At 48.2% G+C, this 22,862-nt stretch overlaps 1 protein-coding gene across 2 annotated transcripts; it reads left to right on the top strand.

The window, feature by feature from the left end:
• The first annotated feature begins 7 nt into the window (after positions 1–7).
• LOC116230701 (maestro heat-like repeat-containing protein family member 2B) lies at positions 8–10,816 on the top strand. 2 transcript variants are annotated; one of them, XM_090125134.1, is made up of 31 exons: positions 8–236; positions 518–639; positions 780–902; positions 1,038–1,203; positions 1,357–1,455; positions 1,598–1,749; positions 2,094–2,237; positions 2,772–2,864; positions 3,135–3,204; positions 3,320–3,433; positions 3,519–3,592; positions 3,922–4,041; positions 4,161–4,268; positions 4,444–4,603; positions 4,731–4,771; positions 4,949–5,090; positions 5,485–5,537; positions 5,868–5,975; positions 6,252–6,371; positions 6,498–6,620; positions 6,734–6,889; positions 7,112–7,231; positions 7,542–7,621; positions 8,026–8,161; positions 8,277–8,369; positions 8,761–8,856; positions 9,023–9,146; positions 9,349–9,458; positions 9,918–10,070; positions 10,327–10,481; positions 10,630–10,816. In XM_090125134.1, the coding sequence occupies exons 1-31, from the start codon at positions 86–88 to the stop codon at positions 10,679–10,681; spliced, it is 3,558 nt and encodes a 1,185-aa protein (XP_089981260.1). In that variant the 5' UTR covers positions 8–85; the 3' UTR covers positions 10,682–10,816. The 2 variants fall into 2 exon arrangements, with proteins under 2 accessions (XP_089981260.1, XP_089981268.1); XM_090125142.1 differs by lacking the exon at positions 3,922–4,041 and having other exon boundaries at positions 9–236.
• The last annotated feature ends 12,046 nt before the right edge of the window (positions 10,817–22,862 follow it).

Raw genomic sequence — 22,862 nt, 5'->3', positions numbered from 1 at the left:
TTTGAGGGCCTGCAGGGTTGCCTTGCATGCTGTCTGGTCTCCAGCCCAGGACACGTCATTCTCTGTGAGGTGACACTGCGGTGTGATGTCACAGTGGCTACCTCATACACCCTTGTGGCAGCGGTGGGAGCGGTGGCTCAGTCCGCTTGTGGGACCCGCAGGAAGAGGAGCCAGAGAGAGCGTTGTGTCTGTCTGGACATATCCTGCTGCGATGGAGCGGCTGAGAGCCCTTCGAGGTGAGCTCCCTCCACCTCTCTGGACCGTGACACATGTGCCTGAGCACATGTGTGCCTCCAATGTGTTTAGGACGTGCCAGCAGCACTGTCCTTGCTCTGCTGAGTGCAGCTGCCCACGGTGGTTTCCCCAGTACCCCAGCAAGGGGATGACTCTCTCCCCTTCCCCCATCAACTCAGCCTCGTGCTGTGGGGCTGGAGGAGTGTTCCTCCCAGAGCTGGTCGGATGCTCAGCCCTGGCTCCAAGCAACACCAGCGGCAGCTGCTCTGCTCTTTCCTTCCAGGTCTCTTTGCCTGTGTGGGCTGCATGCCCAGGCGAACACGTCGCAGGGAGAGAAGCAGGGTGTCAAGCCCTGTCCCTACCTGCGCCGTGACTTTACTGCTGCAGCGCCTGCAAGATCAGGAGGTGAGTTGGGGACATCCAACCATCAATCCTTGCCCTCCTGGCCCAGTGCCACGGTCCCGTGGGTGCCAGGCCCCGGCAGCACATCCACATAGCGATGGGTGGCAGTGGGCAAAGCAAATGTAACTGATCCTTGTCCCCAGGGTGACCGAGTGCAGGCGTACTGTGAGCTGGAGAGCGCCCTGAGGGAAGCCGACAGCCGCCCGCCCTGCGGAGTGGTGAACCGGCTGCTGGCAGAGGTGTCCCAGGACCTGACAGCAGCCCAGGTGAGGGGTCACTCCCAAAGGCAAAAGGAGCCGCCTGCCCACGCTGGTGTTCTGCTGGTGGATCATGGTGGCTTAGGCCTTCCAAGGGCCTCAGGCAGTCTCCCGTGCCATGTGTCACCAGAGACTCTTTTTCAGGGCGTGACAGCCAATGTGAGGACAGCTGCCAGCAATGTCCTGGTGGCTCTGGCTCAGACGCACTTCACCTTGGTGATGGCTGAGCTCCAGAGCCTCCTGAAGGCCACAGGGGAGATGTCCAAGGAGTTTGTGCTCGTCACCCTGAGCAAACTCTTCAGCACATATGGTAGAGTGCCCTCAGCCTCCTGACATCTATAACAACCGGGAAAGGGGCCTCTCCCCTCCGCGCGTGATCTGCATTCAGCTGGGGGATGCAGGGCTGCAGCCCCTCCTTCCTCGCTGCCAAGACTGACTGTGGCCCTCTCCTTCCTCTCTGCAGCTCCACAGTGCATCCCCTTCGTGTGGCTGACGCTGGCCGGCCTGCGCAGTGTGGTGGGCCAGGTGAAGAGTGGCCGGATCCTGCGCATCGCTTGTGCTGGTGAGTGCTGGACCCAGAGCAGGGGGCCTCGGGACAGCCCTTGCACCTCGCCCTGCTGCAGACTCTCACTGGCTCCCTTTTCTTTCACTCTCTTTTTAAAAAAAAATATTATTTTTTTTAATTATTATTATGTTTTTTTCAGTTGTGAAACAGTGGCTGGATGGAGTCAAGATGACCTTGTCCTCTGGAACCCAGTGCCCCTGGCCTGCCATGGAGAAAGAGCAAATCTATGAGAACATTCACGAGCTGCTCTTCTCTGTGGTGCAGAACTGGCAGGACTGCCAGGAGGAGGAGGTGAGCATTGCTGCACTCCCAGACCAGGATGGCAGCGGGGGCACCCATGTCGGCAGCTCTGTCTGTGCCCAGCAGGCTGAGAGCCGAGGGGTGAAGAGGGGGAGTGGGCTGGCTCTGCAAAGGGTCCCAAACTGGCTCTGTGCCAGAAAGCAGCCACGTGTCACAGCATTGTGGCAGGAAGAGCTGGGGATGAGGGTATGGGGAAAATCTGCCTGCCCTCCAGAGCGAGCTCATCTCCTGCTGGGCATGGGAGTATGGGGAAAGGGAAGGGAAAGAGAAAGCCCTCTCTGTTGGAAAGGCAGACCTTCAGTCTTTGACGCCGAGCTTTTGTGATCCCTCTCCAGGACAAACAGGCAGTCGTTGGGGCTGTGGCTGCCATGATGGCTGTCCTCCTGCAAGAGGAGCTGCACCGAGAGCAAGTCTGGGAGCAGCTCCTCTGGCTCATTCACCCGTGTCAGGAGATCCAAGACACCTGCAGGGTGGCCAAGGTGAGATGCTGCGCACGGCTCAGGATGGATATGGGGCCAGTGCAAGTGCAGTGCCACAAGAGGTCAGGGGGATGCAGGGAGGAGGTGGGGAGCCCTTGGATAAAGAAGAAACAGGTGTTCAAGGGAGGTCTGAGGCTTCCTGAGCTCTTCAGTCAAAGAATGAACAACCCAGACAGGAGCCAGGAGGGAGCCAAGAGTCACTGGGGCTCATCTCCTGGGGATGGGAGGTTTTACCACCACCACTGTGGGGCTCTGAGTGCCTGAGAAGCTCTGTGTTAAGAACCGGGGGGCCCATATCCAGTTGCATCTGATGGGGGAGAAGAGGGCTGCTGGGTGGGAAATGCCTGCAAACAATGCCCAAACAGAGCCTGGTTGAGAGCAGAGACTCTCTTGGTGCTGCTGGGAGGTGGGGAATAAACAAGAATGCCTGTGTGAGAGCTTCTCCCCGCGAAGAAACAATTGGGAAGCAGTTTCTCCGCTCCCAACTGGCTAGATGTGGCTTTATCCCTTTCGTCCTCTCCTGGTCTCTTGCAGAGCCTCACTATCTTCCTGGAGGCCTTAGAGGGCATTGAGTGTGTCATCCCAAAGGACAGGTTTCTGGACATCACCGGTGCCTTGTTCTACCAGGTAAGGGGAGCCTATCCTTGCACCTACAGCAGTTTCCCTCTAGCTAAGTCTCAGGAGGACTGCAAAGCTCCAAGTCCCTGAGTAAGGCGACTCAGCCTTAGCTCCACTGTGCCCGAGGCTGCTCCAGAGCCATGCATGTGTCCCCAGGGATGCTGTAGGGTGGGCCAGTCCTCTTCCCAAGAGTGCCCAAGGTGATGAGAATGGGCAGCACAGTGTCTTTTCCATCCTCAGTGCTGATGTGATTTTCTCAAATGGACCTTGTTCCCACAGCTCTATGACAACACCAAACAGCACAGCGAGGCTGATCATGCAGAGCTGACTCACTGCATCATGCTGCAGGGTAAGGAGAGGAGCTTTGGTGATGCCTGGCGGTGCCCTGGCCAAAGCCTCTCTCACAAACCTTAGGAATGGGCGTGAGTTGCTCGCTAACTCAGTGAGGGATTTCCTCCCTGCAGCCCGGATCTGCCCCGAGGAAACGATCCTGTTTCTGCAGTCACAGCTGGAAGATGACTGGGAGGCTGGATGCGTGGCAGCCCTGGATCTGCTTGGTGCTCTGGCTCGCTCTGATGGTCAGTACCACAGCTCAGGACTTCCAGAGATCCCTTCTGCCATCTGGGCTGTGGCTCCACTCATGCTTCTGCGCATCTCTTGCAGAGCCCATGATGACGGAGAAGCTGCCCCAGGTTGTTGAGGCTGTGCAGCGTTTGTGCAGCGACTCCAGGATCCGGGTGAGCTGGTTTGGGAACAGAAAGTGCTGTGGGGGTGGTGATGCTGCTGGCAGCATGGGCAGGGCTGGGGTGACCAGGGAGGTGCTGGGGCATTGACCACACTGTCGTGATGGTTCCTGTGGGGAGAGCAGGCAGAGTGGAGCAGGCAGGTCCCTGTGCTGTGCATGGAAAGCAGACAGCCTGGTGCTAAGGCCTGGCCCTCACCTCAGAAGCCAAAGCTTCTCCTCTGCTCTTGTCTCTGCTCATGCTCAAAGGGCTGCCCCAATGAGCAGGTGGCTTCCCTTTGCCTTGTGACCAGAAAAATCACACCCACAATTGACCCCTGGCAGGTGAGGAGGGCCATTCTGCATTTCATTAATGATCTGCTGAATGCTAACGCCCGGAGCTGCTCAGCTTGGGATGTGGTGGGGCACATTTTCAGTGAGTTCAGCCGCACTGCAGGAAGAAGGGTAAGGACAGTGGGCAGCATGTTCTTTTGGAAGACCTGTGCTGCTCAGAGGGTGGCACAGAACCTGAGAGGCTCCTGAGAACTGAGCGTAACCAGCATTTCAACACCACTGTTGTGCAGGCAGCCGGAGACCTTTCTACCCGGGAAGCCCAGGAAGAAGGAGCCCTGCAGGAGCTATGCATGGACATCCTGGGGACACTGGACGTCTCTGTGAGAGGGATGTCCAAAGTAAGTCACACTCTGCCCTGCTGCTGTTCCTTGCCTTCACATCCCATTCCAACACCCCAGGTCTCTCCTCCAACATGCTCTGAAGCACACAAGACTCAGGGAAATTGACAGAGTCCTCTTCATCTCTGAGCGGAGGCAGGAATGCTGACTTGCTCAATTGCCTTGCTCCTTACAGCTCCTGTGGCCGCGGCTGCTACTGTTTGTGGTGCCAGCTCAGTACACTGGCATGCTGATCCCGGTCTCCCGCTGTGTCCAAGCCCTGTCTAAGAGAGAGGACCTGACAGGACGGCGGATAGAAGATCTGGATCCTCATTTTGTCAGCTCCATGTTTCAAGGTAGGAGCAGAAACTCCCCCAGAGAGCTCTGCTGACCTGTGTTATCACCTAGAAGGGACAGCAGAGGTGTGCGTGGCTGGGCACGGACTGTCTTGGAGTCTTACTCAGCACTTTTTTCTCCTCGCAGGCCCACTGCTGACTCCTCAGACACTGCTGGCGCGCCTGCTGGTGAGTAGATGCTCCAGAGGCCAAGTGTCATGAGCCCCCAGGAAAAAGCAGCACAGCCATGGGCAAAGCTGTTGGCTGTTCCTTGCCTGACAGAGCAGAGCCAAGCTGCTTCCCTCCTGGGGAGAAGCAGCTGCTCTTGCTGCAGAGGTGACCCTGCTTCTCCTTGCTCTCACTCAGGTGGTGGCAGGGAGTCCTGTTGCAGGCAGCGAACTCCAAGCCGCTGCCTTACTGCTGATGAAAAACCTCCACAGCAGGTTCCACAGAGCTGTGGGGGCCATGTGGGCTACTGAGATCCCCCTGCTGCTGCAGTGCCTTGAAGGTAAAGCGCTGGTGGGGAGGGAGAGGCAGAGGCAGGGAAGGGGTGGACTGAAAATGTACCTCTGCAGTGTGGCAGAGGGGAAGCATTGTCTGCAGCCCAGTGCTTGCTCTGCTGCTGTTCCCATTCCAGGGAGACAGCACTGAGGCCCGGGGACCTTTCCCCCCAGTGATCTGCCTATTCCAGGACACAGATGGGCCCTTTACATCCCCTCAGACAGCAGTCCTGGAGCAGTTAGTTCTGTGTTCCTGCAGGGACAGTGTTTGTGGGGAGGGACAGGTCATTGTGGAGGGGGTGCGGGTCCCAGCTTGGCAATGTCAAGTGCCCAGGCCAAGCCAGGTTTGCAGCAGCTCTTCTTTTGTGGCTTGATCCCAAGTAACGGTCTTTTGCTGTGCAGGGAAAGAGGAGAGCTTCCCGGACACTGCAGAGTTTGAGCGCCGTCTGCTAAAGGTACAGCATTGCCGGGAGGCGCGGTGCAGAGAAGTGCTTGCCTGCCCCAAGTAGCCCCACTCCCATATGAGCCACTGTGGGACAGGAACAGCCTCTCCAACGCTGCTGCGGAGCAGCCGCACGCCTTTGTGGCGCTGCCTCTTCCGCTCTGTCCCAAGCCCAGGGGGGTCTTAGGAGAAGAGCGGCAGGCGGCTTTAATGGAGGGAATGCTGGGGGAGCTGGGAGAGGGACTGTTCTTCCAGGCACCTCTTCCCAGAAGACTGCAGCCACTTGGGAGTGAGGGAAGAGGCAAAGGGCAAGGGAACATTGTCTTCTCCTGTTTTCCAACAGTTCCTGAGGGCGTCACTGGAGACCATAGGGGATGAGGCCTGGACTGAGGCCCTGAGCTGCGAGCTGAGCCAGCGGCTGAGCAGCTCTGCCAGCAGCTCTGGAGAAAAGGTGAGTTCCCCCCGGCTCTACCCAGCGGTGCAGCTGCAGGTGCCCAACTGGGGCCGGGGCTGCATCAGGTGCTCTGCCCACGCGAGATGCTGATGCTGCTTCCCCGACCCGTGCCCCCCAGAGGGCCTTTCCCTGCAATCTGCCCAGGGATGGCTAAAGCTCAGCCCTGCAGCTGCTCTCAGCAACTCCCAATGAGCGTGGGTCCTTCCCACCTGGCCCTCTGCCAGCAGGTCAGCTGCTGCCACATCTCATCTTCTTCCTTCCCTTCCCATGCAGTCTTTCCTGTACAAGGCTCTGGGGACAGTGCTGGGAGCCTGTAAGGGAGTCCTCCACGTCCAGGAGAAGCTGCTGCTGCACCTGGAGGAAGCAAACATGGAGGAGCCATCTGAGGCCCAGGTGAGCTCTCCTCTCCTTCTCCTGGCCCTGCTCCGGGCCTTTCCATCTCCTCCCTGCTGCCATTTTCCTCAGGTGAGGACCTGTAGATTCAGGCCTGTGCCAACTGCCCCTTGTTCTTTTGTGCAGGGAGTGATCTCTCTTCTCAGCCATGCTGCTGAGAGCAACTTCCAAACAGTCCTGGCCACGCTCACCATGTTTGCGTCCAGGCTGTGCAAAGGCCACAGTGCAAGGATTTCCAGGCGCAAGAAGGTAAAGCGTTACGGGTTTCCATCTTGGCATTCTTCTGTCTTATTTTCACAGCAGCTCCTGCCTTGGGAGCTCAGGTGCATCGCAAGTGTCTCAAGGCATTTCTCCCCACACAGATGGAGCTGGACAGCAGGAGAGCTCATGCCACACGCAGCGCTCTCATGCTCGCCCACGGCAGCTTGGCACTGTGTGCCACGAAGGAACAGCTGCTTGCCCACCTGGAGGGAGACATCGTGGGCAACATCCTGATGCTGTACAGCTGCAGCTGCCGGGTGAGAGCTCAAAGTGTGCCAGGGTGCCTGAGCACCCAGCTGCAGCCCATCCACATGGGGGGATGCTGAGATAGGCCTTCCCTTTCCAAAGGTCCCTTGGGGAATGGTTTGTGCCCAGATGAAGATCCAAGCCCTTTCCTTAGTGTTGCCCCCAAATGTCCCCCTTGCAGCCCTTGTCCCTTCCTGCAGTTCAAAGAATGTTTCTTCTCTCTTGGGCTTCAGGACTTGCAGAACAACCTTGCGCTGGTGCAGAGCATCACCAACTTCAGCTCTGCCTTCCAGGCTGTGGGTGACTCCTGTTTTAACCCCTCCTTGAAGAGCAAGCTGCTGGAGATCTTGATGGTGAGTACCTAGAGACAGGGCTGTCTGCAGAGGAGTTCTGGGCTGTGCCACGAGGCTCGCTTCCCTGGGGGCATCCAGGTCTCCATCAGCTACATGTCTCCAGCTGGTGGGGACCTTGGGTGCTGGCAGGCAGCGGCTGGGCAGTGGGCTAGGTGCACTAGGTGCACCAGCTGTGGAGCCGCTGCATCCTGCAGTGCTTCCATGGGAATTGTGGGAGTGATGGGGCCAGTGTGTGGCAGTCTTGGGACCGGGTGGAACAGTTCTCGTATGCCTCGTGCCCGCCTTGACAGTGTCTCTCTGGGACTTGCAGGACTTGCTGAAGAAGTATTACTCGGGCATCCCTGTCTCCCCGGTGCCCTTCAAGGTGGTTCTGGCCCTGGAGCAGTTGAGGTAAGGTCTGGGGTTGCAAGGCAGGATGGTGGTCCCCATTTTGGGTAGCTCCTGAAGGCCTGGAGGGGGCAGGGGGTGAGGAGCTGCATCTACAGGAGAGATGGCTGGGCTGTTGTGTGTGGCGAAGCTGAGGTTCGGGGCAGGCAGAAAGGCCCTGGTGTTCCTGTCCCCTGGCAGGGAAGAGAAGGGAGAGCCGGGGTGTCCTTCCCTTCCCAGCAGGAGGTGGTTCACTGCTGCCGGGGAGGAGGCAGGCGCTGCTGGAACTGAAGACAGTGCTCAGCAGCATGAGCTGGGAGTATTGGCTTTGTAGCTGTCGGTTAGGAGAAACTCAGATGTTGTCTGAACCAGTCTGGAGCACTGGTAAATGGCCTTTCTGCTTTCTCTTCCTTTTTTCCTCCTGTCAGCAAGCTGAAGCCCTCATTCGAAAGCAAGGACATGCGTGAGATGTTGGTCCTGTGCTGCAAAAACGTTGTGACACACCCTTCAGCAGAGGTGATGGTAAAGATCAGGAAGTCACAGCAAGCAGCGCAGTACCTGCAGGTAACCTGCCGTAACTTTCCCGGCCACCTCTCATTCAAACCCTACCTCAGTACACACAACCTATGCTCTGGCAGCAGCCGTGATGCTACACCTCAATCCCCTCTTCTGCTTTCAGCTTCAGCAAAGATCACTGAAAGCTCTGGGCCGGCTCATGGCGGTTCTGCTTGAGACAGAGCCCACCGGCGGCTTCTTCCAAAACATAGTCCATGTGAGTATGTGTGGGGCAAAGGAGAAAGCATGGTGCCTGTCAATAGTGGGGGCAGAGATCTGGGGACTGAGAGGACAATCAGAGGGGGAGAAATCTCCTGCTGACGTGCCAGCTCATAGCGAGTTCAGAAATGGGCAGAGAAATGGGCCCTGCAGGGGGGAAGGCAGGAGCCAGCCCCTGGCAGGCCACAGCTAAGGAAAAGCTCCTGGGTTAGGAGGCAGGAGTGTCTGCAGAGAGCAGGAGCAGCAGTGCCAGTGCTCAGTGAGGCGGGAGGCCACATGGAGCTACAGGGCAGGCCTTGAGGGAAAGTGCTGGGAAAGGAGGGACAGGGAGAGGGGTGGCAAGAAGGGAAAGAAAAGATATCCTCAGTGAGACAGATGCTCTACCCCAGGTCCTGCAGAGATCTATGATATCAAAGAACGTGTGGGAGCGCAAGAGGGCCCTGCAGACCTGCTCCCAGCTGCTGGCTGTTTGTGAAGAACTTCAAGTGAGTAAAGAGCCCCATTGCATGCCCCCTGCTCCCTCCCCAGTGCCCCTGAGCTGGAAGGCGAGCTCCACCCAACAGTGCATGCTGTGTCATGGTGTGGGGAAGGCACGGATGGGGGAAGAGCTGGGGCTGTCTACAGCTTTGTTCCTGCCTCTCACCCCTGTAGAGAAGAGATGTCTGTGAGCACTTTGGCTCCTTGGTGGGATTGCTGGCGCCTCTGACTTGTGACCTCATGCCCACATCCCGCCAGCTGGCCGTCACCTGTCTAAGCTCCCTTCTCCAAATCCAAGGTGAGTAGAGCAGGTGTGCTCCAGCCCTCTGCTCTCCTCCGCAGCACTACCAGAGCCCCACAGGCTGGGCCCTGTTTACAGGAGGGAGAGGCACTGTGCGCAGTTCTCTTCTTGTCCCCACCCTGTCCTCTGTCTCTCCCCCATGGAAAGCAGTTCCATTTCCAGAAGCATGACTTCCCTTTTCTCCCTGTGCTCTTTCCAGCCAAAGCGACCAACAGAGTAATCGAGACAGGTGACATCAGGAGCCTGTGTGAGAGGCTGCATGCCTGCAGTGTCGTCTCTCAGCTCCAGACCACGTCCAAAATGGCAAGAGTAAGTGGACCCAAAAAGGGGTGGTAGGATCTCTGAGAGTAGAATTCTGCATGACCCTATGCTGCCCCCAGCCTCTCACACCATTTCCGAAATGAGCTGTCACCCTGAGACTGCTTTTCTCAGCAAGTAGCAGGAGGTTCTGAGCTATGTCTGACCTTCAGGCGCCCAGTACAAGGAGCTGACTCCATGATGTGCATTTGTGTGTGTGTGTGCACTTGCATGCATGTGTGGCTGTGGCTGCTGGGAGGTAGGCTTTGCATGTAAGCAAACACCATGGGTGCAGAAGCTGAGAGAAGGCTCAACCGCCTTCCGTATAAACAGCAGGGTACAGACAGCAGGAGCGTTGTGGTTGCCGCCTGAATGACCGGCAAGCCACTGAACTAAGAATGCCCTCAAGTCCGCTTTATGTTTTGAACGGCTGCCGCAGAGCAGTGATGGGATCTTCTCATTTCTCTGCAGATCGTGTGCAGAAACCTCCCCCTCGAACGCACTGTTGACTTCATGACGGCTATTAAGGAGACCTTCCGGAAAGCCAAAGGAGTGCGTGTGCGTGCTGCTGGGAAGTGGATGACCACCTTTCTGCAGATGCATGGGAAGGACATCTGTTGCAACGTAAGAGACTTTCTTCCATGTGTCTTGGACTTTTTCTGGCTGTTGCAGTATGCCTTGTGCCGTTTGCTTCTTGTGCTAAAGAAGCACAGCCTGAGTGCAGAGGCAGGGCTTGGACAGGGTGGCTGGAATGAAATTTAGGCTTAGGCCTTGACAGCATGTCAAGGGAGCAGGCACTGCTCATGCGCTGAATGTCCATGGTTAGGCTCTGCAGAGTCCAGGATGCAGCAAGTCATTCTTTCTTCCCTTCTTCTTTAAGGTGCCACCGATTCTCTACATCCTGCGCAGCTGCACATCGTCTGCGCAGCAGAGCACGTTTGTGCCCTTCCTGTGCCAGGCAGTGGTCATCCTGACCCGCAGTCACAAGGAGTTCATGATTGACAACTTCTCTCGGCTGCTTGGGCCCACAGACAGGTACTGGCACTCCTGCCTTTGCTGTTGCTGAAGTCACAGTTGTAGCTTGCCTCTGCCAGAGGGATCCAGGGAGGAGGCAGCTTTTCTTTTTTCCTCTGAAAGTCTGTCAAAATTACTCAGTAACAACTTGAGACTCTCCATTTTCTAGTGAGACGTGGAGGAGAATAAGAGAGTTTTGCCTTCAACGGTGGAGCCAGTAGAAGAAAAAGGAAGGAAAAGGAAAAGGAAAAGGAAAAGGAAAAGGAAAAGGAAAAGGAAAAGGAAAAGGAAAAGGAAAAGGAAAAGGAAAAGGAAAAAAAGGAAAAGAGGAGAGGAGAGGAGAGGAGAGGAGAGGAGAGGAGAGGAGAGGAGAGGAGAGGAGAGGAGAGGAGAGGAGAGGAGAGGAGAGGAGAGGAGAGGAGAGGAGAGGAGAGGAGAGGAGAGGAGAGGAGAGGAGAGGAGAGGAGAGGAGAGGAGAGGAGAAAGAAAAAAAGAAGAAAAAAAGAAAAAAAGAAAGAAAGGAAAGGAAAGGAGAGAAGGGGAGGAGAAGGGAGGGTACAGGAGGGGAAAGGGAAAGGGGAGGGAATGAGGAGGAAAAGGGGAGGGAAGGAAAAATGGAATGAAAAAGAAAAATTTAAAATGGGATGAGAGGAGAGGAGAGGAGAGGAGAGGAGAGGAGAGGAGAGGAGAGGAGAGGAGAGGAGAGGAGAGGAGAGGAGAGGAGAGGAGAGGAGAGGAGAGGAGAGGAGAGGAGAGGAGAGGAGAGGGAAAGGGGGGGAAAGGGGAGGGAAAGAGGAGGGAAGGAAAAAGGGAAGGAAAAAGGGAAGGAGGGGAAAGGAGAAGAGAAGAGAAGAGAAGAGAAGAGAAGAGAAGAGAAGAGAAGAGAAGAGAAGAGAAGAGAAGAGAAGAGAAGAGAAGAGAAGAGAAGAGAAGAGAAGAGAAGAGAAGAGAAGAGAAGAGAAGAGAAGAGAAGAGAAGAGAAGAGAAGAGAAGAGAAGAGAAGAGAAGAGAAGAGAAGAGAAGAGAAGAGGAGCTAAAAAAAAAAAATTGTATCATTTATTAAAAATAAATAAATGCCAGAATCCTGGCTAAGATGTGAAAAGAGTATTTTTTTACTAAGTCTTCATATCTAGCTGCTATCTCTTCTCCATACCAATTACAGAATCACAGAATCACCGAATGACAGGGATTGGAAGGAACCTGGGAAGCTCATCTAGTCCAATCCCCTGCCTTAGCAGAAACTCCTAGATTAGGTCACACAGAAATGCATCCTGGCAGGTTTTGAAAAATGTCTCCAGAGAAGGAGACCCCACAATCTCTCCAGGCAACCTGTTCCAGTGCTCCATCACCCTTACCATAAAGAAGTTCTTCTGCATGTTAGTACGAAACTTCCTATGTACAGGTTTTAGGCTATTACTCCTTGTGCTATTGCTACACACCAATTAGAAGAGCCTGGCCTCACCCATTTGCCTCCCACGTTCCTTTAGATATTGATAAATATTTACCAGATCCCCTCTCAGTGTCCTTTTCCCCTGGCTGAACAGACCGCGGTTACTCAGCCTTTCCTCACGTGGGAGGCCCTCAATCATCCTTGTGGTCGTCCCCTGCGGGACTCCTTCTAGGAGGTCCCTGTCTTTTAACTTAATTGAGGTGCCCAGAACTGGACACAGAAGTGTAAATGTGGCCTCACCAGTGCCACCAGAGTAGGGGGGGAGGATCACTTCCCTCTACGTGCTGGCCATACTCTTTTGATGCCAACATGCACTTAGGCCATTCCACATGGGTCATTTTAATTTTCTGTCAGTTTCCAAGAAAATTGTTTCAGAGACTGAGATTTTCAGGGATCGCTATGTGCTTGCATCCTGTGCATGAAGGTGGTATAAATGCCTAATTCACCTAAGTGCGATTTTGGCTTTCTTGAGTATGTTGTTATTACTACTTTTAAGTTGTTTAGAATAATATTAGTGCTTGAGGAGATAATGGGTTTTTGGTTGCTATTGTTGTTTAGGAATTTACTGTTCCCGTGCATTTTATGGCACGTATTTCTCAAAGCTTTTAATCATTATTTTACCATTTTATTTATCATCATTTATTAATCATTTTGTCATAATTTCATCATATCTGTAAGTTTTGCTTTTTTATGTTATTATATAATTGTGAACTTGTCAGTTTTTCAAGAGAGAAGCAAATTCCCAATGCAGTACACAAAAATGTCCTCTGCCTATCTATCACACATGGCAAGGAAATAATAAATGAGTGAGTCAGAACATAGAGGCTTAAGGTTATACTACGATAGGCCTCAGATCAAAGTCTAGATTCTGACCACCTTCTTTAGTCACTGAAGTCACAGTTAGTGACTACTCCAGAGGTGTCAACAGAGTTTGGGCATCCAAGTTAAGCACCAGCGTTCCCTATACAGCCAGCCAGTAGAAAGCAGGAGAGTCAGAAAATCAGTTTTGGAAGATTTGAAGTGCTTGAACAAGTTGCTGGCTTTGCTATTGTCTGTGTACAGAATGAACAGCAGCAAATTAAATGCACAGCCTCCTTTGTGATATGAAAAATGAGGTTTCTATCAGCAAACTGCCTCCTGCAAATGGCTTCTGCAACACTGTGACTCCTAAGTTCTGCCTGGGAATCACTTGAGAGAGCATTTAGATCTGGGCCATGACAAAGCATGTCTGTGGAGCTGCTCAGCGCTCCTGCTCACTATTTGGGTTGTTGGAGAAGCACCATCTTTGCATGGAAATAAAGAGAAGCATACGAAGAAGAAAGAATGAAGTTATATTTTTAGGTGGGTTAGGGAAATATTATTTCCTTTAACACGCATCAGTATTTCCATGGACATCACCAGTATTTTCTTGCTGTCAATCTTTTCATAAATATATTTCATGAATTTCTTTGCATCCAGTACAAGCAGGTTTATGTTTCTATCCAAAACATTCAAGCAATTACAAATTAACTATGAGTGATAGTCACTGAAAGTATCTCTCCGCTATTTTCATCTTTACGATCCTTAAAGACTGCAGTGGGGAATCCTTATTTAATGAATGAAAACAACATCTGAGAGTTGCAGAATGTTAAGTTCTTCTCAATTGCAAGCTGTAAGATAGTCGTCGTGCATGAACATGCCTTGGCCCTTCCATACATTCAGGGCTGACAAAATGAATCATCTCCTTTAATTCTTTTGGCTGTTGAAGAAAAGAGATTGAAAGCTTATGTTACATAACATTCAGGAGTAAATGATCACATTGGTAGAGTAGTTTTGAACTACTTTACAGCAGTTATTGCAGACTTCATTCATTCATGCAAATCATTTCCTAACTTGTTCCATGAAATGCAGATTCTTTTTATCTTTTCTTTTGGGTGGAATGCCATTGTGACAGTCATAATTCATAGCTAATCAACAGCAAATAAATGTTGGCTCATCTGGCTCCATATCGTTGTGTTTGCTCTCTATTCTTTGTGTATTGAAGAAATAGTCTCCAGATATTATGCTTACACAGGCAGAATTTATCCTAAAGCAAGTATGGAGGATGAAACCATTTTCACATGCCAAAGAACTGCACACGTAAGAAATACCTTGCTGCGCTGCTTTGTTTTTTAAGTTAGATTTTGTTTTCTCTAAATACATATTTAACTGTATTGCTTGTGCAATGGTTCTCATGTTTGTACAGAAGCACAGAATTCTTTGGCTTTAGGGGCACTGTGCACATGTAAACTATTGCAGGTAGAAGCTAGACACAGAATTTGATTTTAATAAAACAGACCTTTAATCTTCTCAGTGTCAGGCATCCCGGTCTGCTTGAGATGCGGTTGTCATGTATTCTCAGAAGAGATCACAAGGGAGAAAATGGACTTTTGCCCACACTTCAGTCATTCAGCTTCTTTTCAGAACAAGTGGAACCTGGATTCCAGACCCTCCTTACATGCATATATATATATACATGTATGTGCATAGGCATGTGTGGCAGAGAGTGGCAAGATATCAGCTTCTACTTTGTGGGAGAAGAGTCTGCTTCCCTCTGCATTCCTGGGAATGGCGGGCAGTCTCTGTCCATTTTGCTGAAGTCTGAAGAACACGAAGGGACTTGCAAAAAAGATACATATTTCTTGATTGTGTAAGAATGAGCCTTACTGTGAGGCCACTAAGCCATCTTATCTACTGGAACATGAAAATGGTAGTTTCATGCCTCTGTGCAGTAAAGAAGGTCTGTAAGCTTCCTCCTAATATCTAAACTAAATTTCCTTTGTCTTAGTTGAAAACCATCTGCCCCTTGTTCTATCACTATCCATCCCTGTAAACAGTCATTCCCCCTCCTTTTTATCTGCACAGTGAGGTCTCCTCAGAGCCTTCTCTTCTCCAGCTAAACAATCCCAATTTCCTCAACCTTTCCTCATAGGAGAGGTGTTCCAGCCCACTGATCGTCTTAGAGGCCCTCCTCTGGACCCAATACAAGAGCTCTGCATATTTGTTGTGGTGGGGGCCCTACCTGGATGCAGTACTCCAGATGGGGCCTCACAAGAGCTGAGTACAGGAAGACTACCACCTCTCTCTCCCTGCTGGCCATCCCTTTTTTAATGCAGCCCTTCTTTCCATTAAGACCTAACCAATACTAAAGAGACTATTTACTAGTAAGAAGGAACCTATCCCTCCTTTTAAGGTGATTTTTTCTTAAAGGAGTAAAGCTATATTGGAAACAAATATTTCAAGGAAGAGTTTATTCCCTTGTAACCAAAGCATTAACTATCCCTGAAAGAACAAGATATGTCGTTAAAAAGTTATGTTTTGCTAAGATAGAGAAGAGTAGCATGAAAACATGTTCCGGATGATGTCTACTACAAGAACACAGTGAAGATTTAACTCTGTCTTACTCCACCTATGCAGAATGTACTCACCAAACAGCACAACCTTAATGGGATCATGACATGTCACTTCAAAACCCGCTTAATCAAGGAAAGTCCAGAAAAAAACAGTGTTTCTGGGTTATTCTTCACAGTTTTCTGAGAATATTCTTTAGGGGAAAAAAGAAAGACAAAGAAGAAGCGTGGAAATAATAAGTTTTGATGGGGAATTGTACAAATCATATTCCTCCTTACTTAAGTGTTTTGGACTTCATTCTACTCTATGCTCTCACATGTCATACAGCCATCAGCCATCTATGTTTTTACCTGCCAGAATTTAATGAACTTAAGTTTCCATAAAGAGAAATGGAGTCAGTTCTGCTCTGCACTGGAAAGATTTGCCAGAGGAGGTAAATGTCTTCATGTGTTATTCGACTTTTTTTTTAGACTGTCACAATATTCATAAGAATACTGCATTTGCACCTTTTGCTGCACAAGTTTTGTTGGTTTCATTTACATTTAATAGAAAGGGTTGGGATATAAGCGTGTAAAAAAAGAAATTAACATGCTTGGAATATCTAGCAAGAGACTTCTGCTCAGATTTTATTTTTACTGTCCACCATGTGGGAATGAGAAAAAAAGGAATAAAATAAATTTTATTTAGTTAATACATTGTCACGTTATATGTCTTGTTAGCAGTACTTAGTAATGTTGAGGTACTGGGAAGGATATCACTAATTTTGTATGCTTTTGAGATGATATTATACTATGCACTACATCTTTTCTGGCTTTCATTTGCATCTTCGGACTACAAGGCTTTTCTCCACAACCTTGAGAGTAAGATCTTCATTTTCAAAATATGATGTAATCACTAAATCATACTCTAGACATCCTGGTCTTCAATTGCCTTTTCCCACTTTAAATGCAAAATTGTCAAGCTATTCTACCAAAATTGTCTTTGCATCAATGTCAAAATTATACTTGTAACTAATCATAACTGTTTATCATCAAGCACCTACTTCTATTTTTTGATGACTGAATCATTACAAATAAAAATAGTAGTAAATTTACTCCTGTTGAGAATCATTTATGAAATCATTCAATTTTCTACAAACACATTTCAATTCTGTAAGTAGTAGCAAGTGTTTTCTTTGATCATATTTCAACAGATGTTTTTCTCCATTATTCTGTCTCCTAGAACTCTTGATTAAACATTGGAGGCAGGTGAATAATGACTAGCACATTCTAAATGTTTGAAATGCAATATTGGCTCCGTAGTGATACATTAAATTAGGTAAGAATTAATTAAGGTTTTTCTCAAATTTCAGGAAGCTGTCCCACTTACTCTAAAAGTGATAAATATTGTTATGAAAAGAAATGAAAACTAAATCGTTGCTTTTATTTCTCAAAACATTAACAAATCACTCACAGTAATGAGTCGAGATTAAATACCTCCATAGTCTAATGCATTTTGAGTGCTACAGGTTTACACATAGAATCAGAATCATAGAATCTTTTGAGTTGCGAGGGACCCTTGAAGATCATCCAGTCCAACTTCCCTGCAATGCTCAGAGCCCCATCCAGCCTGACCTTGAGTGCCTCCAGGGGTGGGGACACCCACCATATCTCTGCACAGCCTGTTCCAGTGCTTTACTACACTTTTCACAAACTTTTTTTCTTATATCCAATCTAAATCTCCCCAGTTTTGGTTTGAAACTCTTTCCTCTTGTCCTATCACAGCAGACCCTGCTGAAGAGTCTGTCCCCTTCTTTAGATACTGAAAGGCCTCTCTCTGTTCTCCCCAGACCCTTCTCTTCAGAACACAAAGAGGGTTTTGTGTAACCAGAAACTCATCCATATTTTCTCTGCAAAGGAGACATTTTGCTGTTTTCACCAACACTTTTAAGATGACCAGCAACATCTCTGATGTCCTGTAACATTGCTTAGTGCAGTCACTACATGGATAGACCCCACTGACAGAAAGCTGGTAAAAGTTTATAGTTCATTGGTCAAGATTTCTCCCATCTTTTGCACAGGAAGCCCACGGACAGCAGAAACAGTTTGTAACAACTACCATTATGGTAATGCACCATGACTGATGGGTTAACCAAAGAAAACAGTGTTGAAATGTCTTCTAGGGCTGGCAGTATGCGTTGAGGAGCTCCATAGAGAAAGATTTTTTCCTATAAGATGCAGCAGAAAAAAACAAGTAACAGTTGCTATGGAGGACTCAAACAATGATTTGCATACAGCGTGTTCAGATAGAAGAATACACTAAAATGTCTCTAATGGGAAATGAAAATCTTGACAGAGACATTTAAATAGATGCTTTTTATGGTTTTGATTATGATGCATTTTTTGTGTCCATAAGACAATTTCTTCCCACTGAAGACAATTTCTTACTTTGTGAGTGGAGGATCCTGTAATCATTGAAATTAATAGATTTTTCTTTTCTTACTCTTCATCTATGGCTGGGGAAAATACATTGTGTAAAACCCTTAAATACAAAGGTAGAGCTTGGACAAGGGCACACACTTTGGAATGAGTCAATAACTGTAAGTAATTCCAGCTTTGCTGCATGTAGGCAAGTAAATGTTGCATTTTGGCTCAGAAGAAGTTCACATTCAGCCAGGCTCCTTGATTGCTTCCGGAAGCTTGAGGCAAAATCCTGCCCTTCACCTCCAGCCTTGCATATGCACAACCCTAGAACACTTGGCTGATGGTTGCTTCTCATCTCCCATAGCAGCAGGTCATGTTTGGTAGAAGTCTGTTTATTTCTTTTACTGAACCATTGTACCTTCTGTGTTCTTATCCTACTTAGGCATGTCATCGTCTCAACTATAATTTAGAGGTGGGTTTTTTTTGTTTTGTTTTTGGTTGGTTGGTTTGTTGGTTTGTTTTTTTTTGTTTTTCTGCTCACACTGTTGCCTTCTCTCCTGTTGTAGATATGTTCATTTGGAGATGTAGTAGAGCTGTGTTTCAATGCTCAGCGCTATCAGTATATGAGATGTCTGGTGCATTGGTTAAGGATAAAGAATTAGGAAGTGGAAAAATGATAAGAGGCCCATAACCTCAAAAATAGATGATACAAGTGTGAAGGGCCTGGTGAGGTAGCAGTAAGAAACAGGATTTGTTGGAGGCGTTCAGTTGGTTGGGAAGCTAGTTGAGTGAGATTTTAACAGCTAGTTATACTCCAGTTATATATAAGTACATACATATACTTATATAAAGCTCCTTCAGCAGACCCCTGGTTTTGCGGAGGTACCAAAATTGTTACCAGGATCTCTGATTGACAAAGTAGTTTTGTCCTCCAGGCATTGGAAATGTTATCTGTTTAAATTAGGGGGAAAAAAAAGGAGTTAGCTGTAGCAGCAAAGATTCACTCTGCTAAATTCTGCAGTGTGATTTGTTCATCAGTGGCTAGAAGCAATAGGTATAGTGGCAGTCTTCCTACCAAGAATATAAATAGTGCTCCTTAGTAAAGAGCAGTAAAATTCTGCATCCATTAAACATACACTATAGATGTAGACCAAGGAGAAAACATACACACTTTGTTAATTTAGCTTCAGAAATATTGAAGAATTTACAGAATTGCACATGAATCTGACTCAAAAATTGTGTCTGCAGAAAAATTACGTGATTGTTGTTCAGAAATGCTAACAGAATGACAAGGAAAGATAATGACTGTAGGGAAGAAGCCAGTAGTGAATTTCTGATGTTTCTACAGGAATTCCAGTCTGATAAATGCTGCTAACTGAAAGGGAGCTTCATCAGAATGGCTGAATTCATGTGCTTTGTCATTGAAGAAGGGCTCCAGGAAAACAATTAAGAAAATAAATTATCATCATGGATTTCTCTATCTGAAACAGTTACAGCAGTAAGGAAGATCTGTGTGACAATAACTGCACTAAGATTATTTTTTTTAATGCACAGGTCTGCTGGAGTTTTTTAACTGTGCACTTGCTTAGACTTTGAGCAACTCAGCAATCATCTCAAAAATTCAAAGCCAGACATGCACCTCTTAGCTCACATCTTAAACCTACGAAAATGGCACACAAATCTTAATTCTCAATAATTATTAGACTATTCTCTAGATAAAAGAAACTTATTATTGAGAATATCCATCTTTTGCTGTTTTCTTCCTGCTGTTGACTAAACGGCTTAGGGAAAATGTGAGCTAAGTATTTTTTCAGCTCCCGTGCCTTTCTCTAAAGCCCATATTTGGGAATTCCTACTTTCACTGCCCTTATTTTATTAAGGTTATGTTGTATCTTCAGATTCAAGTCTTCATTTTTATAGGTATCTCTGACGCAATATAAAGCCATCACATATTGCAACATCAATGCAGCAGAGAGTCAGAAGTGCTCTTGTACCAAGTTTTTTCTATCAAGAATGTCCTTAGGAATAGAAATCTAGCAAATCTTTGGCAAAGCAAAGAATGAACTGACATAAAGCTGCTTAAGATTGAGCATCACATGGTTGAAGAGCGTACTTTTAAAATGCACTGTGTCAAACAGAGAAAGAAACTCAAATGGAAAGTATCACCTAATACATGAAAGGAATGCACAATTAGCAAAGGTCTTGAGTGAATCAATTGAAAGGACACACTCTAGAAAGAGGGCTAGAGAGAGCAGGTCAAACACAGCTGTTTTTTTTTACCAGGTCATTTACCTGGACTTGAGCAAAGCCTTTGACATGGTCCCCCACCACATCCTTATCTCCAAATTGGAGGGATGTGGATTTGACGGGTGGACCACTCGATGGATAAGAAACTGGTTGAAAGGCCGCAGACAGAAGGTGGTCATCAATGGCTCTGTGTCCAGGTGGAGGCCGGTAACGAGCGGCGTCCCCCAGGGGTCTGTCTTGGGACCGGTGCTCTTTAACATCTTTATCAGTGACATCGATGACGGAATCGAGTGCACCCTCAGCAAGTTTGCTGATGACACCAAGCTGAGTGGTGCGGTCGACATGATTGAAGGAAGGGATGCCATTCAGAGGGACCTCGAGAGGCTAGAAAGGTGGGCCCGGGTGAACCTGATGAGGTTCAACATGGAAAAGTGCAGAGTTTTGCACTTGGGCCGGAGGAATCCCAGGCATCCATACAGATTGGAAGGAGCGGCCCTTGATAGCAACCCTGTGGAGAAGGACCTGGGGGTCTTGATAGATGAAAAACTTAATCGGAAGGCAATGCTATCCTGGGCTCCATCAGAAGAGGGGTGGCCAGCAGGGATAGGGAGGTGATTGTTCCCCTCTACTCTGCTCTTGTGAGGCCCCATCTGGAGTACTGCGTCCAAGTGTGGAGTCCCCAGTACAAAAAAGACAGGGAGCTGTTGGAGAGGGTCCAGAGGACGGCCATGAAGATGATCAGGGGGCTGGAGCACCTCCCCTACGAAGACAGGCTGAGGGAGCTGGGCTTGTTCAGCCTGGAGAAAAGAAGGCTGTGGGGTGACCTCAATGCAGCATTTCAGTACCTAAAGGGAACCTACAGAGGGGAGGGGAATCAGCTCTTTGAAAGGGTAGATAACTGCAGGATGAGGGGAAATGGTTTTAAGTTGAGGGAGGGGAGATTTAGGTTGGACGTCAGGGAGGAATTCTTTACAGAGAGTGGTGAGGTGCTGGAACAGGCTGCCCAGAGAGGTTGTGGATGCCCCATCCCTGGAAGTGTTCAAGGCCAGATTGGATGGGGCCATGGGCAGCCTGGTCTAGCATTAAATGAGGAGGTTGGTGGCCCTGCATGTGGAAGGGGGTTGGAGATTCATGATCCTTTAGGTCCCTTCCAACCCTGGCCATTCTGTGATTCTGTGATTTTCAAAAAGGAGATGTGGGACAAAGCACTTGCTAAGCCTCTCTTAATGCATAACCCAAGAGAAAAGATGGCACAGATAAAAAGTACTCCTTTGGAAAGGGCACAAGAAATGGCAATTTTGGGCAGTCATCAAAAGGTGTATTTGCTTTGTTTATACTGGATGAAGAAAGTACTGCAAAGGAGCCAAGTTATATAATGTGGAGGCATTTAATATGGTTTATAGCTCTACTTTAGAGGCAGCAGAGTGAAGAAAAGCTGTCCTTTAAAAACCTGCTTTTAATCAGAGGAGTAGTTGTGGTTGGACCAGAAACTTCAAGAGATTTTGCTATAGGACTCCTCCTGCAGTGTGTAGCCCCGAACCAAATACAACTTTCTGATCCCAACCAGATGAAATGGAGATACTGTATAAATAAGTCAGGACAGTGTTTAGCACCCAGGTGAAACATGGCTGCCCAAAACTGATGGCAGGGAAAACTAACAAAGATCTGGTAGAGCTTTGAGAAATAGTTCATTGAAGATGGGTTTCCAGCTGCTCAAGGTCTGCATTACTCACTGCTTGCCGACTAGCTCAGAGCATGTGATCAGGAATGAGTGTTTGATGTTAAGTCTCGTCAATTGATGAGTCAAAAGCTGTAGCCCATCTCTGCTGCTGGAGCAAAGGCATTTTTGTTTCCAGGCTTTGTTCTTGCAAACTGACTCCTTTTTCTGGAAAGATGCTACCCCAGACCCAGTTCTGTTATTGCTCCCTGTGCTAAACCCTTTGTCCTTTTCCTGTTTTGCACCTTCAGAAACATGGAGGCATCAGCTCTTTGCAGCATGCAGGTGGCTATTTCCATGGTTCCTGCACTGTGTGAGACAACATTTCTTCTGAGCAGGCCTGCTGTGCGGTGCTGCTCTTACTCCTGTTGGGAGGAAACTGGTCACACGATTATATGTCTGGGATCAAAAAATGGTGGCCATCTTTTGATTTGCCTGTGGATATTAATTAGTACAGGCCTTTAAAAGGGAGACCTCGTGCTTCATCCTGCAAGATGTTGAGCACTCTCAAATCTCATCAATCTAAATGAGGAATCATAACCCTTTCACATTAAAAAGGAACCATCTTGACTATGTTCTGAAGACAGTCAGAAAAATGGATGAAAAAGCTGGAGTTCGGTACTCTTTTTTTCAACCCTAATGTTCTATTTACTTGCCTGAAAATATTTTTTAGTGTTTTGTCTTTGAAAATAACACTAAGCTTAATACTCTACCTCATACAGCATCAAGAGTTTCTGCTAACTGCAAATTAAATGTTGATGATGCATGTAAAAGTCAATAACAGATAGCTTAATTGTTAACTAATCTTAGTTTGCATGTTCCAATGGAAAAATATACTACAGTGCTTGCTATCATTTTTATTACAAGCATTGGTTAACAAAAAGAAAAAAATCCTTCTAAAAATCTCAGGCTGCTCACTTTACAGACTGTCCTGTGAAAAACACCATAATGCAAAAACAAGGAAAGAGAAATTACACATCTAATGCAAAAAAACACCTAGGTGATTCATAATTTGAGCTCCCTTCATAAATATTTTAGCTTTCTAAGTTAGAGAAAAGATTTACTTTCACACACAATCTAACTCTGGTATTACAGTCTCCACATTTGCCTTTTGATCATTATTTAAATAATTTAAAGTAATTACAGACTACAGAGCCATCAGTTATGAGGAGCAGTGTCTTATCTCATGAACAGTCTCACAAATCTTACCTAGCATA

Source organism: Phasianus colchicus, chromosome 1, assembly GCF_987193195.1.
Source record: "Phasianus colchicus chromosome 1, bPhaCol1.hap1.1, whole genome shotgun sequence".
Classification (NCBI taxonomy): Eukaryota; Metazoa; Chordata; class Aves; order Galliformes; family Phasianidae; genus Phasianus; species Phasianus colchicus.
This window is presented reverse-complemented; position numbering and strand designations above follow the sequence as displayed.

What these genes read in the sequence shown, in the direction of transcription:
- LOC116230701 (XM_090125134.1), top strand. Translation starts at nt 86, where the DNA reads ATGTCACAGTGGCTACCTCATACACCCTTGTGGCAGCGGTGGGAGCGG. An exon ending in CACTGCTGGCGCGCCTGCTG is followed by an intron (nt 4,772 to 4,948) that starts GTGAGTAGATGC and finishes GCTCTCACTCAG; the next exon opens with GTGGTGGCAGGGAGTCCTGT. An exon ending in GCTGCTGCAGTGCCTTGAAG is followed by an intron (nt 5,091 to 5,484) that starts GTAAAGCGCTGG and finishes TTTGCTGTGCAG; the next exon opens with GGAAAGAGGAGAGCTTCCCG.